Source organism: Zingiber officinale, chromosome 5A (assembly GCF_018446385.1).
Source record: "Zingiber officinale cultivar Zhangliang chromosome 5A, Zo_v1.1, whole genome shotgun sequence".
Classification (NCBI taxonomy): Eukaryota; Viridiplantae; Streptophyta; class Magnoliopsida; order Zingiberales; family Zingiberaceae; genus Zingiber; species Zingiber officinale.
The window spans coordinates 151830517-151850053 of record NC_055994.1 but is presented as its reverse complement, the minus strand read 5'-3'; the positions used below and the strand labels follow the sequence as shown (position 1 = coordinate 151850053).

The 19537-nt window shown below is 34.5% G+C and overlaps 1 protein-coding gene across 1 annotated transcript in view; it reads right to left on the bottom strand.

Moving 5' to 3' along the window:
* The window catches only part of LOC121980212 (valine--tRNA ligase, chloroplastic/mitochondrial 2), a 16280-nt gene extending 12674 nt beyond the window's left edge, over positions 1-3606 (bottom strand). The window contains exons 1-7 of the mRNA XM_042532171.1: positions 3406-3606; positions 3217-3301; positions 1926-2052; positions 1517-1600; positions 1323-1417; positions 1020-1111; positions 376-458 (exon numbers count right to left, since the gene is read on the bottom strand). Coding sequence (XP_042388105.1) covers positions 376-458; positions 1020-1111; positions 1323-1417; positions 1517-1600; positions 1926-2052; positions 3217-3301; positions 3406-3547 — 708 coding nt within the window. The 5' untranslated portion in view covers positions 3548-3606. The remainder of the gene's footprint in view (positions 1-375; positions 459-1019; positions 1112-1322; positions 1418-1516; positions 1601-1925; positions 2053-3216; positions 3302-3405) is intronic.
* Between the last annotated feature and the right edge of the window lie 15931 nt (positions 3607-19537).

Sequence of the window (19537 nt, the reverse complement as noted above, 5' to 3'; positions counted from 1 at the left end):
GAGAGAGCAAATGTCATATTGTGCTTAAAAAAAGAGAACTATTACACTAAAAATATAAAAGCATATATAATACAATAATATCCAAAGATTAAATACTTCACATGGGTCCAAGCTTAAAATCATATAACTATTTTCGCTTCAATAACTCCCAACAACCATTAAATTAACAAATAAAACAACTTAGCGACTTCATTAATCATGACATTCCAATCACATTCTACTTATACCCCAATAGACCAACAAAAGTATAAGGATTCCCAAGAAGTATTAAAGAAGTTTGGATTCTGTAGTAAGTATTCATTTATGATCACAAATAACAAACTTACATGAAACTTCATATTAACAATTTAGTAAAGAAATTCTAAAACAATGGACAAAAGTATAGTCCATTAGTTCTGTAATACCTTGATAAATGAGTTCTTTCTCATGAAGCTTTACAAATGCCTCAACAACGGCCCCTGGAAGCATTCAGAAAATTTAATCACAAAATCAGAGATGGATCATGTCAAAATTTTCCAGAACCAGCTTTAACATTGATCTTGTACAAAACTTTGCTTGAACATGAAGATCATATGGATATATGGCCTTTCAACATTCATACATTACATACAAAAAGAAAAATATTTACTAGATTATCAATAATAAGTAGACAATTTATAACTACACGACAAAAATTGCAATAAGAAAATTCTCTCCTTTAGATTAAAGCACATTTCTTGGAGATTTTAGCTTCTCTATTAGAAGTGACAGACAATCATCCTTTTATAAAATAAAATATTGATATAAACTTTCTTTTCTGTGAACTCCTCATCTCTTCCTCTTTGTTCATTGTTATTGTATTGCTCAGGTTCCTTTTCCCCTTGATATGAGGAAAATGGTGCAGACATAGAAGGCTGTAGGGCATTGCATGCGGTCATAAAGAGCGAGCTCAAGGATCATGAGATTCAATGCATATATTAAGTAAAACAGGGTTTGGAGCCCTATGCATCAACAAAAAAAAGGAGATATGTTTGACGTACGACTTAGTTGCTCATCAAGAGTAAAATGTTCCCTGGTCCAATCACATGATGCACCCAACCTTCTTATCTGGCTAGTTATTGTTCCACCATACCTATAAGTAACAAAACAAATTAAAGCAATCTCAACTTGAAGAGAGCTAATGCAATGAAGTAGAAATTTATATTGGAAGTGATGGCTAAGTTATTCAATTGGCTTATGAGTATACAGAAATATATAAAGTACATAAATTTAGTTGAGTATCATATATATTACATAACAAAAACGTAAGTTCACTTCCGATACAGAAGCAGTCATAAACTCACTTCTCTTTCCACTCCCACACTCTTTTTGTAAACTCCTCTCTACTCAGTTCAGACCTTTTGATGCCTTCAGATGCAAGCAGTTTTTCCACCACCAACTAAAAGATAGTAACACAGAAGCACTTGCTAAGCACTAGACAAAAGGAAATAGTTCATGCTCAAGTTGCCAAGTGTCACAGGATATATAGAGGACTTACCTGAGTTGCTATGCCAGCATGATCTGTACCCGGAATCCAAAGTGTAGGCCTACCTTTCATGCGGTTATATCTAACCATTATGTCCTAGTATAAGAAACATTCATATGAAAGATCAAATTTAACCAATAATTTCAGCCGTAGAAATCTTTGGAAAAACTTGTTATTTTCTGGAAATTTCAGTCATAAAAGTTTCAAGTCGGCACCTTGTGGCGAGATGTGTAATGGGAGAAATAAAATGACGAAAATTAATATATGAATATCATACATTAAAAGTGAATATGATATCTTTCTACCAAGATGTAATATCAAGACATCTTGGAGTAAAAGGTCATTACTGGCTGTTATTTAGCCAGAATAAAAAGTGATTTGACTATTAAATACTCCAATAAACTTATCTAAGTTTTCTAACCTCAAGAGTGACGAACATTGCATGCCCCATATGTAGCGATCCAGTCACATTTGGAGGTGGCATTGGAATTACAAAAGGATCTCCTCTCCTGTCAAAGCTGGGCTTGAAGAACCCTTGAGCCTCCCACCTAAAAATACTAGACTAAGTCATCCAAGAGAAATGTTTGGTTGCTTCATGGAAGTACAACATACAGAACGTGATCTAAAAAGATAGAAATAAAACAAAAAATCCAATGAAGTACGAAGTTTGGCCGTTTGATTGGTGTCACGGTATAAAGTTTGGACTTGTAAATGAAACTAAAAAAATGGCATGTCAATAACCAGAGTCATGACCAGAATTATTTACTATTTTGTTTACACAGCATAAGAATCTAATGCAGTTTGTACCCAATTTATCAAAAATAAGAGAAATATTTTTTACAATGATTGCTAACATCTAAAAAATGTAACTCTTCTCTTCTCATGTTGGAAGCTCTAGAAGATGAAAGTTTTAAGGTATGCATGGGATAAGAAATTTAATTCAAAAATAACAAATAAATATGGTTGTTAGTGCTTGTTAGAGGTATCCATCTCTTAGTAAACAGTACAAGTTTGATAGAAAACTTACACCAGTGGGACCCACATACAGTGCGCTGAAATATTATTGGGGAGAACATTGAACAAATTAATAGATGTTAACAGAGAAATTCAAAAAAATATACGAGCTAGTAACCTTCCCTTGGTAGGTTTTAACATGCAAAGCAAGTGTGCAAGCATGCACATAAAAAAACGGCACACAATAGCAGAAAAACTAGGATACATAGTTTGTAAGTACTGCTAAATACAATTGTGCCATCATATTTTTCATAACAATACAAACATTTCTACAAAAGCTCCAAGCCCGCAAAATAAATACGCAATTGAATTGTGTGCATAGGTGAGTAGCTTATTCACTGTATATAAGGATACATATATGGTTACAAGTTGTACAGCTTCCATGAAACAAACCAATCAATTGACAAAATCAAGATTTGTCGAAAGAAACTATAACCGTATGACATGTCTCAAAAGCTTCAGAAAAAAGTTAACACTGGTAGGCAGCAAAGAAGATCATTTCTCAATTTGCTCATCTAGAAATACCTAAAATTTTGTTTCCCGTAAACCCAAGGAGCATTAGTTCTAGCTATTGCATAATAGTAGAAAGTAAAACAACCTCACTATCTTCTCTGTGGCCTCCTAGAAGTGAACCTAGCAGAACTTGGAACTCGCAGAAACTTGTAGAACCTAAAGTGGAGCAATGCATCAAAAATTACCAGCTGTAGATGCGTTCCTCCGATGCAAAATCAAATGACTTCGCTACTTCCGGAGAAGTAAAAACCTCGTTCTCTGTCGCCATTACTGACCACGATAGCCAACAAAGCAATCAAGAGCTAAAAATGCCGAAGAAGAAACTCCCAGTAGATTAACTAACATAGCCATCCAACAAAACGGCGCGAGCGTACCCGATAAGAACTTCCGATTGGGACGACAGAGGTTCCATCTGCGAGGTCTGGCGCCAAATCGGCGGGCGGAAGGAGAGAAGAGCACGGGGTTAATCAGGTAGATAGACCGAGACGACAGCAGAGATGGCGAAGAGAACGCCATTGAATCGATGGAGCGCGGACTGGGGTGGTCGACGAGAGACGACGATATAATTTATCTAATAAACCCTAGTAAGGCGAGGAGAGGAGGGGTTCATCGAGGAACACTGCTCTGCTGTCGGAGCAAAATCATGCAATGCCTAATTTACTCGAAGACACAGAACACGTGTGCCTCACTGCGGCAGTAATGACGTCGTCTGAGAATTTTCTCGCGTAGTTATCGGACTCGGTTCCTGTCCCTGTCTGGGACAATACGCGTGGTCTGGAGTAGCACAAGCAGCGGTTCGGATAACTAGTTTGAGGTGGCTTTAATGCGACTAAAATTTAAGTATTTTAAAATCATTCTCGCTACTTTTATAATGCCAAAATTAAAATGCATCCATTGGACGGTTGGTTAGCATAGCACAGATGTGCTGGATCTTTTTTTTTTTTTATTTGAGGGATGTATCATTCATATTTATGGTCGGATCATGATTATAAGCTAATCATAAATGATTACGATCTCTTCTTGAGTTCATCGTCCCTATCAAATTATAATTTTTATTTGGAGCGAGTGATCGGAAGTTGTCCGGGGACCTCCGGTAATGGATAAGCAGTTAGGTTATTGAGTGCCGAGCGAGGATGTCCTCCGATGTCCAGTAATCTAGTTGAATTATTATGGTGATTTAATTATAATTGGTTGTGATTTTTTTCTAAATTAATTGTCCTTCAAGTTATAGTTTAGGTCGGGACGGGTGGTCGAAAGTCGTCTCTCCTCTCTTCGCTTAGCACCCGATAGTCTGATCATTTGTCCATCTCCGATGACCTCTGGTCATCCATTTCAATCCAAACTATAACCTAAGAAGATGATGAACACAGAAAAAAAAAATCATAACTAATTATGATCTAATCATGATCACAATCCAACCGTAATTATAAATGATTCATCCTTAATCCATATTTTTTTTACTAGATGATCTAGTCTCTAAGATTTTTTTTAATACCAATATACCACATTAAAAATATCGAAAGTTATTAAAATATCTCTAATAATTATATAAAAATTTATTAAAACATCTCATCACTAATAATTATAGTGAGGTTTTTTTATGATATATGATCATGATTGTTATATGACTTTATACCTATTATATTAATTTTGAAATAAAAACAAAATATGTTTGAATTTTTAATTACGACTCTTAAACTATAAATTTCATCTCACCCCTGTAACTCGAGACCTTTTATTCAACGTTTTTTTATTTTACAAATCTTATATAATAAAAATATATATAGATCCACTGTATTAATCTTGATGAGACAGATATCAAATTCAAATGATATATATCCTTGAAAAAAAAACTCTTAGCTTTTATTTTTTAATCATAATCGATTATAAATTATCGTATGATTTATATCTTTTCATATAATTTAAAAATAGATTGTGAAAAATATTTGAATAAATATAATGTGCAAACTTTGACTCTTAGCTGTAAGAAGCCATGTCTAGCTAACTTTGACTCTCGCACCAGGATTTAAAAAAAAAAACAAAACAAACAAACAAACCTGACGGCCACTCATTAATGTGCATATAACAAACAAAACTAATTTTTCGTTTTTTTTTTCACGGACATGTTTAGCATTCAATTCTTGTTGATATGGAATCATTTAAAAAAACCGATTATAATATTTTTATTGCAGATTATATATATATTTTAATGGACTAAATAAAAAATTAATTAGTACTTGTCAACTTTACTATTAAGAAATGCATAAACAACCTAAAAACACACAACAAAAGAGCTATGTACCAATTATAAAATTTCTTAGATAAAAATCAGAAAATTTTCATTTTTCCGATTTTTAAAAAGTACCTCAAATTTTTAAAATTAAAACAACAAACATGTCATTTTTCATCCTAAAAAACTTTGATAAAAAGTAAATTAAAAAAGTAAAACGCCTAATTATTCACATGATCAGAAGGTACTCATTTAAAAATCATTAGAACATCATTTTCACTCGTAATTTAATATTTAAAATATCCTTATGTATCATTTTGAAATAATTTTAACAAAAACAACATAATTTTAGTGTAACTGTTTGCACTTGAGATTGGAGCAATCTAAAGCAGGAAGAGATATTTTAAGATATTAAATTATAAATAGATGCGCTATTTTAATATTTTTTAAAAGAGTGGTATATAATTAACAATGGTTTTCTTTTTTTCTATAAGCAAATAACTTTTACTCGGTAAAAAAATATTATATATTTTTTTTTAATTTAATCAAACTTATTTTAACTTAATCAAATCTTATACATTTTTATTTAAAATTATTATAATATATAATTATTTTATTCAAGATTGATACACTTCTAGTTTTAAATAAAGTTGCTCATAAGTTAAAACTTCCTTTAATAGTCCAAAATTTAATGTAGTAGTTATGGCGTGGTGGAATTTTTCATAGTACCATAATTCGATTTTCTATTGGGACATGTATTGACGTTAAATTTAGAAGAAAAACTTAGATTAGATAGTCTTGAGCCGAAGTATTCATAAGTGAAAAAAGTCTACAGATTTATCTTCACAAGTAGAGTATTGATTCAAAATTGGATGGTCTTACAAGGACGACGAAGACCATGGGTGTCGACTGCTGACACCTTGCCATTGCGCTTTGAGGATTTATCCTTGAGGACATATGGGACCACAAGTGTCACACCCTAAATAGCCATACGCTGGAAATAAAATACAATTACGCAGTTTAATATGCAACTCACACAGCTGGATCAATAATCATGTAGTTGTATACACAACCCACACTACTAGAGTAGAAAACAAAATAATAAACAATCCACACGGCTATAATAAGAAGACAATGGAAGATATAGGAAAGCCACACAATCGAAAATGACAAACTACGTGCCGGCACGACTTAAATACAACAAGTACATAACCAAAACAAAAGGACGTCACAAGTCCAAAAATCCACACAAAAGATACATATTACATGTTTAAGTTCAAAACCAATAAAGCAAGTGAGAGCAATAACAGAAGAAGACGGTCGATGTGATATGAGATTGGCGGATAGGATCTCTGGGTGACTCCATAAATCCTCTACCCCCTCCTTGGCGAAAGGAAACCAGTACAAGAGGTGGTGAGTCTGGGTAACTCAACGGGTAATAGACATAAACAGTGCATGGTCAGTATAAAACATGGAGATCAAAGTATACTGTCTCAGTAGAGAAATAAGAACATGATTATATATGACATAATAAATGCACATAATTATAACTGACATAATGAATACATCTACCTAATCTGGATTGAACACATAAGGTATAATGATCAGTAAACTCACTAGGAATAAACAACAAATTTGTTTGTAACATTTGAGCAATATAAATGACATCATATATATGTATAATAAATGTACATGTATGAATCATGGCAATCATATAGAACAGTCATATTTCAGGTAAATGCAACATATCACAATCACATGTAGCTAATAGCTAGTAGCTATTAGATATGTATGCAAATATATCTCCAAGAGATGCATCCTGCATCATATGTATATCACATGTATGCAACATGGTCACTCTCACCCACCCCTCAAGACACCATGACCCCTCAATCTGTTGCATGAACACATGGTCACTTCCGCCCACCCCTCACGACACCACAACCCCAATCTAGATCTGACACATATAGTATAGTGATCAATAAACTCACTTGGAATCAACAATAGATCTGCTCATAACACATGAGCAATATAAATGACAGCATATACATGTATAATAAATGCACATATATGAATAATGACAATCATATGCAACAGTCATATCTCAGGCAAATGCAATATATCGCAATCACATGTAGCTAGTATATACTAGATATGTATATAAATATATCTCCAAGAAATGCATCACATATCATATGCATATCACATGCATGCAACATGGCCACTCTTGCCCATCTCTCGAGACACAATGACCCCTGTATACCCCGAGAGGTCAAGATAATGTCAATTGTACTACCCTCCAAATACCACTACTCTTGAGTGACCGAAGCGGATAGTTTGTTAAGTAACTATCTCGGTACATAGCAAAGGAGTCATTGATTGCTCACAACACCGGATATCACTCCCCCCGAGTGGCCAGGTGGCACGACAAGACAAGTTAAACTCAACTCCAGAGACACGCATGCACAATATAACATAGGTAATGATACCTTCAATAACCACACCAAATATGCGTGTCCACCCAACATAGGTATAATCAACATGATTCTTCTAATAGTCGACACCAGACACGTGTGCACACGCAATATATAAATGGACAATCAATATAGTAACTCCAATAGTACATACCATGTTGGTGCAGGTTGCACTAATAATTTAGTTTTTATGTATGACAAATAGGTTAAAATTAGATGTGGTGTTTGTCTAATCTTTCTACCAAGTGTATAGGAGTTAACTAGTCTGAAGGACCTGACACCAGGCTAAGATTCAGCTAGATCCGCGGAACCTGATACCTGGTGCAAAGTCTAGATAGGTTTGCGAGACTCGATATTTGGCGGGAAGTCTGGTTGGGTCCGCGGGACCTGACAATCGACCGAAGTCTAGTTGGGTCTGCGGACCCGACAACTGGCGAGAATACCTGGTGGATCAAAGGCAAGTCAAGCAACTACAGTTGGTAAGTGAAGATAAGCAAGTAGAGGAGAGATCCAGTGAGGACGCCTTCCCCGTTGAAGGAACTATAGGCGTCAGTCCAATTTATGTCCATTTGAGAAACTTAAGTTGAGACTTTGACTAGATCCTGGTCTCGAGGAGACAGAATCTGATTATTACTACTATTGTATTATGTTGTGTTAACTCTGTTTTGTAGGACAAATATACTCTCTATTGTCTGGACTAACCTTTTTATAGGAAAGAAGCTGCTAAAGAAAAGGAGAGTCCAAGCGCCCAAAAGGGATCCGGGTGCCTAGAAGGGATCCGAGCGCCCAAAGCTGGTCCGGGCACCCAGAACAGGCTCGCCCGGAGTTGGTCTAGGCACCCGAACCCAACAATTCATTCAAAAGCTAATGTAGAGCGCATCGACTGACCGAGCCACGTGGTCCTGACACCCAGAGGGGTTCTAGGCACCCAGAACAGGCCTATATAAAGGCCTTCAACTATGAGCTTTAGAACAACTGCTACGACTTTTACTCTTACTTGGTGCTCCGAAAAAGCTCCTATGACGCTCCTTCGACAACCGGCAATCAAGATTTTCTTACTTTCTCTATTATCGGTAACATTGTTTGTCAATTCATGTACTTAAATTTTGTAATCATTCGAGCTATTAGTGAATTACCCAAAGAAAGCACTCGACGAGTGCGAACCTTGGAGTATGAGTCATTGAAGGCTCAAAACAAAGTAAAACTTGGCTTTGTTTGTGTTGTCTTTTATTCTTTCGTTGAGTACTTGTTTTTAGTCACGATTTTTCGAATAACGCTATTCACCCCCCCTAGCATCTTTCTAGTCCTACAAGTGGTATCAGAGCAAGACTGCTTTGAATTGGTGAAACCACCAATCGAGCAGGGGATTCCTTTTTGAAAGAAAAATTGTATATTATTTTTGTTTAAAAATTATTCTTACGCCTTTTGTTTTTTCCCTCCCAATTTTTTTAAAAAACTGCTTTTATTTTCCACCATAAGTTAGAATTGGTAAAATAATCATTTTGACAAAATTTGTCATAATATTATTTTTATTATCATTTTTCTCAAAATTTGTGCAATACTACTCAAGTAATTTCCTTATCTCTCGCATTATTTACACCAAGACATAGTCTTGGAATCTCTGTGAATTTTCTTTTAGTACTGAAAAATGGTGTATAAAGAATTGCACGGGCGAAATGTCAACGAACCACCTCCACATGAGATGTACAGGATGCACGAATTCAATCTGTGGAGAATGTAGATGAAAAACTTCATCTTTATGAACGACTTTGATGGTGGCATAACACTAAGACGATTAACCCAAAATACAGAAGCCAATATAAAGGTAATAAATTCAATTGTAAAACTATTATCTAATGAAATCATTTGCAAAATTGGAGAATACCGAGATACCTATGAGTCTGACCAAGCTTCACGAGGAGCCAATGGAGCTAGAGGATCAAATCAAAAGTGAATCCAAACTCGAGTCAAATCCAACGTAGAATCCTACTAAATTAGGGGATGCGCTTAAGATTAATATAATTTATCAAAATACCTCTGTAAGTAATAGTTTAAATAATCTACATGATAATTTAGATAAATATGAAATTATCTCAAGTATGGTGTATAACAATATAGATTTTGATCAAGTCTATCAAGACTTCAATCAAATCGACATTAACCTTGACTTAGTTAAATAAAACATTGACCAAATTAATTCAAATAAATTAATTTATTCAAAAAATTTAAAATTAAATAAAAATTTAAAAATAATTAATTCAAACATTAAGATAAATTTGAATTTAAAACTTAAAAATAAGAAAATAGATTTAGATAAAATTAATAAATACCTTAATAAATTATTTAATAATCTAGATAATATCAATTTATAAATTTCATTCCAAAATTAAGATAATTTAATTAACAAAAATTTAAATCTTTAAGATAAGGACATAGAAAAAACTAATGTAACAAATCCAACTAATGATATAAACTTAAAAGATAAAAAAATCATATAAGTATAAAATCAAGCAGATAAAATCAAAATCAAAGTTAACAAATTTGAAATTAAATATCAAAGATAGCATATTAAATAAAGATAATCTAACAAATTCAAAATTAATAATTAATAAGAAGTTAAACATTAAAGATAAACCTTTAAAGAAAGATAATTCAAACAAATTAATCAATCTAAAATTAAGAATTAATAAAAATTTAAATATTAAATATAATCTTAATAACACTCCTTTAAAGAAAGACAATTTAACTAACTTAATTAATTCAAAATTAAAATTTTAATTTTAAATTATAAATTATAAATTAAATATTAAATCTTAACTGAAATTAACATTAATTATACAAAAATTTAAAAGGAAAATCAATAATTCAAGGGGAGACTACAAATTAGTTAATACCTCCAAAATAATAATTTACTCGACTAGGTAATTAGGACTAGGATAAATAAAGCCAAAAGTTTAACATGATAAACGGTGTTTGAAAAATTTTGAATGATGGTAGGTTAGGGAAACTCTATTTATGTCTATGAAGTTATTGTTGGTGCGGTTAGCACTAACGGTCTAACTCAAGTTTTGATAAATGACAAAATAGGTTAAGTTAGTTTCATTGTTATCTAACACTTTGATCGAGTGTGCAAGAGAAGTCCAGACAGGTCGATGGGCTGACCTGATGTCTGGCACGAAGTCTAGCTAGGTCGACGGGCCATAGCTGACACGAAGTCCAAACGGGTCGACGGGCTGACCGGACGTTTGGCACGAACTTCGGCTAGGTCGAAGGGCTGACCGGACGTCTGGCAAGTAAGTGAAGGTAAGTCACTGGAAGGGAGTGACTGTGAGGACGTATTCCCGGGAAGGAAACTTAGGCACCGATCTGACTTAGAACCATTTCAAAACTCTAAGTCGAGATCTTGACTAGATTCCGGTATCGGAAAGACGGAATCTAAGTCATGCTCTACTTGTTGAACTTAAATTGTGCTAACACTTTATTTTGTAGGACATATGTATTATATATTTGTCTCAGGACTAACATTTTCTTGCAGGAAGGAAGATGCTGGAAAACTAGGGTCCGGGCGCCCTGAGGCAAAAATTTATCTCCAACGTCATTTCGCCGCGTGGAGTTCACTGATTGGCTCGGCTACGTCATAACTAGGACGCCCTGAAGGTTACAGGCACCCCGAACCTCATATATAAGGAGGGTCAAGGCTGGAGTCAGAACACAACTCAGAATCTACTCTCTTGTGCTCCTGCGACGTTGCGAAAAGATCTCCGACGAAGTTTTGGTTTATTTCCTGTCTTATTTTCTTAATTATCGATTTTTCTTTCAATACATACTTCATGTACGTAGTTTATAATAAGTTTCGAATTATTAGTGATTGCCCATCGAAAGCACCCTTGTGTGCGGGCCTTGGAGTAGGAGTCGCCAAAGGCTCCGAACCAAGTAAATCCTTGTGTTCTCTTTGGCTTGTTTACGTTTTCTGATGTGCTTATTCTCTCTCAATTTTTTAAAATTGCTATTCACCCCCCCTCCCCCCTCTAGCGAAACTCTACGATTCAACAAGTGGTATCAGAGCAGGTACCGCTCTGATTTGGTGCAACCACCAATTAGACAGGGGGTGTAATTTTCTTTCCTTTCTTTTCCGATTTTCAATTTTTCGTATTTATCCCAAACTGGTATTATTACCTTTTTGGGAATTCTTTTCGTTGCTACTAATCTGATTTAGTGCAACACAAAATCAGTTTTTCAGTTTATTTCTATTTTTATCCCGCACTACTAATCCAAGACCTAGTCTTGGGACTCTATTTCTCTTTTTCACTTGTGTGCAGGATGTCTCAACTTGAAGACTTTAGCATAGTACGTCCTCCCCTATTCAATGGGGATGACTTTTCGTACTAGAAGAAGCGGATGAAAGTCTACCTGAAGACGGACTTCAACCAATGGTTTAGTGTAACAAGAAGTTACAAGATGCCGGTCAACAACTCTGGAGTCCCACTGGACCCAGAATAGTGGACTTCGGATATGAAGAAAAAAGCTTCAACGGAATTCAAAGCACTCAACACGCTCCAGTGCGGACTAACGAAGGAAGAGCTGAACTGGGTAGGACCTCACCAGAATACGAAAGAACTTTGGGACAAATTGATCAAGCTACACGAAGGAACAAGCGACGCAAAGGTAACGAAACACGACTTGTTATTAAATAAGTTATTTAACATTAAAATGTAGGAAGGAGAAACGACAAGTCAGCTTCACGCAAGGATCAAAGACATCCTCAACGGTCTCCACGCAATAAGATATCAAATGGAGAACAGAGACTTAATAAGGTATGCCTTGAACGCTTTTCCACGCAATAATTTGTGGGCATCTGTCGTGGATGCCTACAAAATATCTAAAAATCTATTTAAACTAAAATTAGACGAGCTTTTTTTGTGAATTAGAATTACATGAGCAAACTAACGCCAAGACCGAGAAAGGTGTAGCTTTGTTTGCAGGTTCTTCCAAGGAGAGATCTAAAAACAAGCCTGAACCTGAATAAGAGTCTTATCAGGAGACTGAAGATGAAGAGTACCTGGTGAACTTGGTAAGGAAAATGTTCACTAGGAGAAAGAACAACTTCATCAAGAAGGATTTGCATAAGAACAACTCCCTCAAACCAAAGAACATAACATGCTTCGGATGCAACAAAAAGGGCCACTACAAGAACAAGTGTCCGAAACTGAAGAGCGACAAGACAAAAGCATCGAAGAAGAAGGCTCTCAAAGTAACTTGGGATGACTCCTCCTCGAGTGAATCAGAGGTCGAAGATCGGAAGCACCAGAGCCACCTCGCGCTGATGGCCCTCAAAGAAGAATCGGAAGACGGGTCCGAACCCGAATTGAGCCATGAGTCCGTACTCGTTTCCGAAAGTCCCGACGAGGTAAATTTTATTTTAAATAATTTTTTAAAAATTTATTTCGTGCTTGAATAGTAAATTAGTTAAACTAGAAAAAGAAAATAAATTACTCCTTGAAGAAAAACAAAATCTCAAAGAACAAATCAAAAATCCAAATTCAACTCAAGACACAACACTTGAGGAGGAAAATTTATTACTAAAACAAAAAATTAACAAATTAAAAGAAATGTTAGAAAAATTCACAATTAGATCTAAGAATTTAGATCTAATTTTAAATAATCAAAAAGCAACCTACAACAAAATCGGAGTTGGCTATAAGTCAAGTTCGAATAAAACATTTAAATCATTAATAACCCAACACAAACAATCAAGCAAAGCTTGAGTTCCGAAAGTGTGTCTAACCACGCAAGTAGGACTTAACCAATACTATATACCCAAAGAAAAAATACATTATATAAAACCAAATAAATCAAATCAGAAATTAAAATACAAACCTAGACCAACAAATTCAAAATCTAAATATTTTAAGTCACATCAAGACTTAGAATATCATCAAGTAAATTATAACTACAAAAAGAACAGACATAAACCAAGAACAAAAAATTAAAGCCCAATAATTCAGGGGGAGGCTTCAAAATAACTGACACCTCTAAAATTAACCTACCCGACAGGGTAATTCAAACCAACCTACCCCGCAAGGTAATAAGGACTAATTAGAAAGGGACCAAGTTTAACTTGACCTATGGTACTGGTGAAGTCTTGGATGATAGTACGTTAAAGAAGCTCAGTCTATGCATGTCTAGGAAGATGTGACTTCGGCCTGGTGCATTTGGCTAAGTGAAACTGACCGAAGCTACCCTTTATGGATCCTAACTAGTTAGACGACCAAGGTTTTGTACTAAGTCAAATGGATAGGACTATTTGGAAAACCTCGAAGGCATGGTTACTCTAATGATGTCCGAGTGACTCACCATAGCCCAGAAGTTTATCCAGAGAATGCATATTTGTTAGACCCAAAGCTAAACCTGAATCTAACACAAAGTTAAACCAAACCCTAAAATTGAACCTAATTCATCTCATAAAATTATAGAATTACCTGATTGAAAACGTAGATCGGGTGAGATGACTAAGCACTTAATTAAATTAAATTAAATTAAAATAAGTTTAATTAAATCTAAAAAAAAATGTTTTAAAAAATTATTTTAAATTAAAAAAAAACGTTAAAAATCTTTTTAAAAACTCTTTTAAAAAAAACTTTAAAAATCCTTTTAAAAACTCTTTCAAAAACTTAAAAAATTATTTTAAAAACTCTTTCAAAAACTTTAAAAATATTTTTAAAAGCACTTTTGAAAACTTTAAAACTTGTTTTTAAAATTATTTTAAAAACTTTTAAAAATTATTTTAAAAACTTTTAAAAATTATTTTAAAAAATCTTTTTAAAAACTCTTTTTAAAACTTTAAAAATCTTCTTTTAAAAAAATTATTTTTAAAACTTTAAAAATCCTTTTAAAAATTACTTTAAAAACTCTTTTAAAATTTTAAAAAAAAACTCTTTAAAATTTCTTTAAAAAAAAAACTCTTTAAAAATTTTAAAAATCCTTTTAAAAGCTTCTTCTAAAAACTTTAAAAATTCATAAAAAAAAAAAAAATTAAAAACGAGGTCAAAAACCAGGGACGGGCGCCCCTGATATTCCCTTCCGAACCCCGGGGCACCCGGGAATGGTCCGGACGCTCGGAGCCCCCTATATATAGGGGGCAGGGGCGCCCTCACCTTTTGCATCTCCTCCTCTTCACTCTTGTCAAGGCTCTTTCCGAGCTTTACCACGAGAGTGATCTAAATTAAATTTTTCTTCCATTTTGCAGTTATTACGTTGTTGTGAATCAACCGAGGTCGTCATCTCTAAAACTTTAGTCACGATGCCTCGATAACTCTCTTTTTCCTCCTAAGGTTCTTTAAATATTTCACTGATTACTCGCTTAAGTATGTTTTTTTTAAAATAATGTAGAAAACGCTCTAGATCTGGTGTTGGGCCCTTGATTGCTAGTATTGACCCTAAGTTCCCTACTGACGAACTTAGGATTAAGTTTGAGTCGACTATTTATGTGCATATTAGGACTAAGTGCCTAGATAGAGAGTTTTTCTTATGTTCATGTGTTCCAGTTGTAGAGGTTATTAGCCACTATAACTTGCGAAACCTTGTTTACTGTACCAGTTTAGTGAACATAGATTTATTTGCTGAATTTTATAATAACTTGGTTAGGGTAGGTGATCTCACTTATATCACTAGGGTAGTTGGTACGGATATTATATTATCTCCTACCACTATTCAGGACTTCTTAGGGTTACGACCATCTACATGTCATTTTCAGTGCTACCCTCCTAGGGATCTACCATTTGGTGACCCCTACTCACACATTATCCTAGATACGATTTACTCGTATTTTTTCGGAGGGGAGCGTGTACCCACGGTGACTATGTTTAGGTTAGTAGGCCTCCGAGTTCATGATTATGTACTCTATGGGGTTTTAGTTTTAAAAAATCTGCATCTTACCACTATCCACTCGCGACATAGCGATGATGCGTCCATTTCATTCCTTTCTCTTGTATGCTTTTTGCCAAAGATTAGATATAGATATTAGTCTACATATCTTTCAAACCATTATCTACTCAGCTGGATATATCACCAACGCTCGAGTTCATATGTCGTATTGTCATATTTTGACGGCATATTTCACCCACCTACATATTAACGTTACCCGAGGTAATGTTCGGGCCATGACTGAGTTCGACGTCATAGGACCTAGGAGCTTCTTTTTAGCAGGTGTCCATGTAGATGATGATGGTGTCATGTCTTGGCGAAGGGGGGCACAACACCAGCCAAACCCAGATGTCTAGGAGGAGGCAGAGCATGATGAGTTTATGGTCTTGTTATTCGGCGAGGGTGCTCCGGCCCCTGTACCACCTCCACATCCAGGCCGAGCACCTCGTCCTGCTCCTCGCATTCTAGGTGATCGAGTTGCTAGACTCGAGCTATCCATGACAAGCCTTCGTCAGGAGGTCTCCGATTTGAGACGAGATGTAAGACAGGATATTTCTGACCTTCGACGCGATCTGTCCAGTTCCCGAGAAGATGCCTGGACCCGTCACATTGAGCTGATCGAGATGTTCCGTTCCTTAGGTTCCGGACCACCCCCATCCTCATCTTGATAGACTTCATGATCACCATGTATATCTTATTATGATCATTGTACCTTGACTTTTACATTGACTTATGATATTCTGGGTTACCCTTACTTAGGTATATCTCAACTTTGAAAATAATTGATTTTGATTTGTTTCATAAATTAGGAATTTAAAAAATTAATGTTCAAAAAATGCTATTTTCAAATTTTAAGGTAAAATGTTTTTATGTTTTCAAAATTTCCTATTTTTAGAATTTCAAAATTAGTTTTAGCTTTAGACTAGAATAATCTCTTAGAAAGCATGTTCCCTTAAGGTTAGTACTTGAGCATCTCACCAACACCCTAGGATTCCCTTGTTTGTGATTGCCAAACATAGAAAGGGGTGAGATGCATAGGCAAATTGCCTAGACTTAAGATACTTATGTCAGCGCATCGATATAAGTCTGGGTGTTAAATACCAAACAGATATAATCAAATTAAGTCATTCAGTATAATCAAACACTAACTGATGCTTAGACTTAACTTGACTAACCAAGTAAAAGGTGCTATCCTCTGAATAGTCAGTAAGTAGCTAACTGGTTAGACAGATTTTGTAATGTTAGGTTCAGGGGGAGGTTAATTATTTTTCTACTTATTTTATATTACTTTTTACAAAATACCCTTTTTTTAAAACTAAGTGTTTAAAAATTTTAAAATTTGTTTTCAAAATTAGTTTTGAGAGTTAAAATTATTATTTTTTAAATGTGCTTTATTTCAAATTTTAAACATTTCAAATTTTAAACATTTCGAATTTAATCTTGAAAATGACACCTTCTAAACTTGATTTCTAATTTAAACCTTCCAAACTTAATTTTAAAAAGTTGGTTTTTAAAAGTGGATTCTTCAGTTTTTGAAACTCATATTTGGACTTCAAAAGATATTTTTGAAAATTTATCTAAAAAGTTACAAAATCAAATTTTATATTTTACTTAGTTAAATTTTTACAAACTTAAACTTATTTTACTTAGTTAAGTTTTTACAAAATCAAACGTATTTTACTTAGTTTAAAAACCTGACTTGTAAATTGAACTTAACCTTAATACTTTTGTCCTAGCTTTGCAAATCATCTTTCCAAATTGCAAAACTATTTTTGAAAAATTAAAGTTACAGTTACAATTATTTCTTCAGTAACTATAAGCGTCGGTCCAACTTAGGTCAATTTGAGAAACCTAAGTTGAGACCTTAACTAGATCCTGGTCTCAAGGAGACAGGATATAATTATTACTACTGTTTTATTATATTGTGCTAACTCTGTTTTATAGGTTAAATATATTTTCTATTGCTAGGACTAACCTTTTTATAGGAAAGAAGCTACTGAAGAAAACGAAAGTCCGGGCGCCCGAAAGGGATTCGAGCACTCGGACTAGGCTTGCCCAGGAGAGTGTCGCGGGCACCCAGGTGGTCTGAGTGCTCGGAGTCGGTCCAGGCACCCAGACCCAAAAATTTATCCAAAAGCTGATATGGAGCGCGCCGACTGGCCAAGCCATGTGATCCAGGCGCCCGGAATGAGCCTATATAAAGGCCTTCGACTAGGAGCTTCAGAATAACAACTGCTACGACTTTCACTCTTACTCGATGCTCCGAAAAAGCTCCTACGATGTTGTGACGCTTCTTCTATAATCAACGATCAAAATTTTCTTACTTTCTCTGTTGTCGGTAACATTGTTTGTCAATTCTTGTACTTAACTTTTATAATCATTCAATTTATTAATGAATTGTCCAACGAAAGCACTCAATGGGTGCGAGCCTTGGAGTAGGAGTCGTTGAAGGCTTCGAATCAAGTAAAACTTGATTTTATTAGCGTTGTCTTTTATTCCTCTACTGCATACCTGCTTTTAGTCGTAAATTTTCGAAGAACGCTACCCCGCTTTAGCGTCTTTCCGGTCCTACATACCAAATATGTATACACTCAACATTATATGCATAATTAGCATGTTAACTCAGTCAACCAGATATCCCTACAGTACATACCCTACATGTGTATATGTGACAGAGTATAGATATCCAAAATCAAGACTGTATATAAAATAACTAGATGATTTCTACGGTCAAGCACGTAAGTATCAAGCATGGATAAATACGAGTAGATTTAAAGTAAAACAACCTAATCTATCAATTAAAATAACTATACACTAAGTTCAATAAACTAAAAAGACCAAAGAAGTACTCTCATTTATCATAACTCGAATCAAATACCCCCCACGCTAAGATGCTCGTTTTAAATCAGAGTCTTGCATCAAAAGGTATAGTTCAACTACTTTAACATGTATAATCTAATTTAACTAAATCCCAAGACCAAATAAATAAACTGAATCCTAAATTGAATCAATCCAAAGTGGTCAACTAAGTTTCGATTGATCCAATCCATAATCAATCCCAACTAATATATTCCACATTAACACTTCCCACATACATGATTTATTAGTAAATCCAAATCTGTAACTCAATTATATATTAATTAATCCACAACTTCATCTCAACCTCAATTTAATGATTTTGATTAACAACAATCATCTAATCATTTATTCCATTTAATCAACTACTAAACATCATAAATCAGTTTAATAATTAACCGAATTTCCTTAATTAAATTTGATTTATCCCCTCATTAATCTTAATCTAATCCATCCACATGATTTGATTAGATTTAACCCAACATCAACCCTAATTGAATCAATTGGATAACACATCCATCTTTTAAAATACTACACATTTGATAATCAATCCAATGATCTTGTATAACGATCATGAAGTCCCTTTGGATGGATCTAGTGGCTAGCACATGAGGTGTGATTTACCTCCTCCATGTTGGCCTTGGGATGAGTTGGCGGGGGCGTTGGGAGTGAGCGTATTCACCTTTTTGTCACAATGTATAATGATCATGAACTCATCAAATTCAACCAATCCTAAATTAATCAAACCACAACATATTACAAACTCCAAGTCTGATATAAATCCAATTTAGAAAATGAAGATAATATTGGATCTATCTGCTACAAATAAGAAATCAGATCTCCCTTAATCAAATACTATGTACAACCTAACCAAATCCGTAATCAAATAATCAATCTAATACATAAATGGAACAAACACTCAAATAATCATACAATGATCAAATCTCACCTCAATCTGATCTATCGTTGCTCAGTGAAGGAATCCGGAAGCAACTGTGAGGATATACAACAGTGAGTTCGATT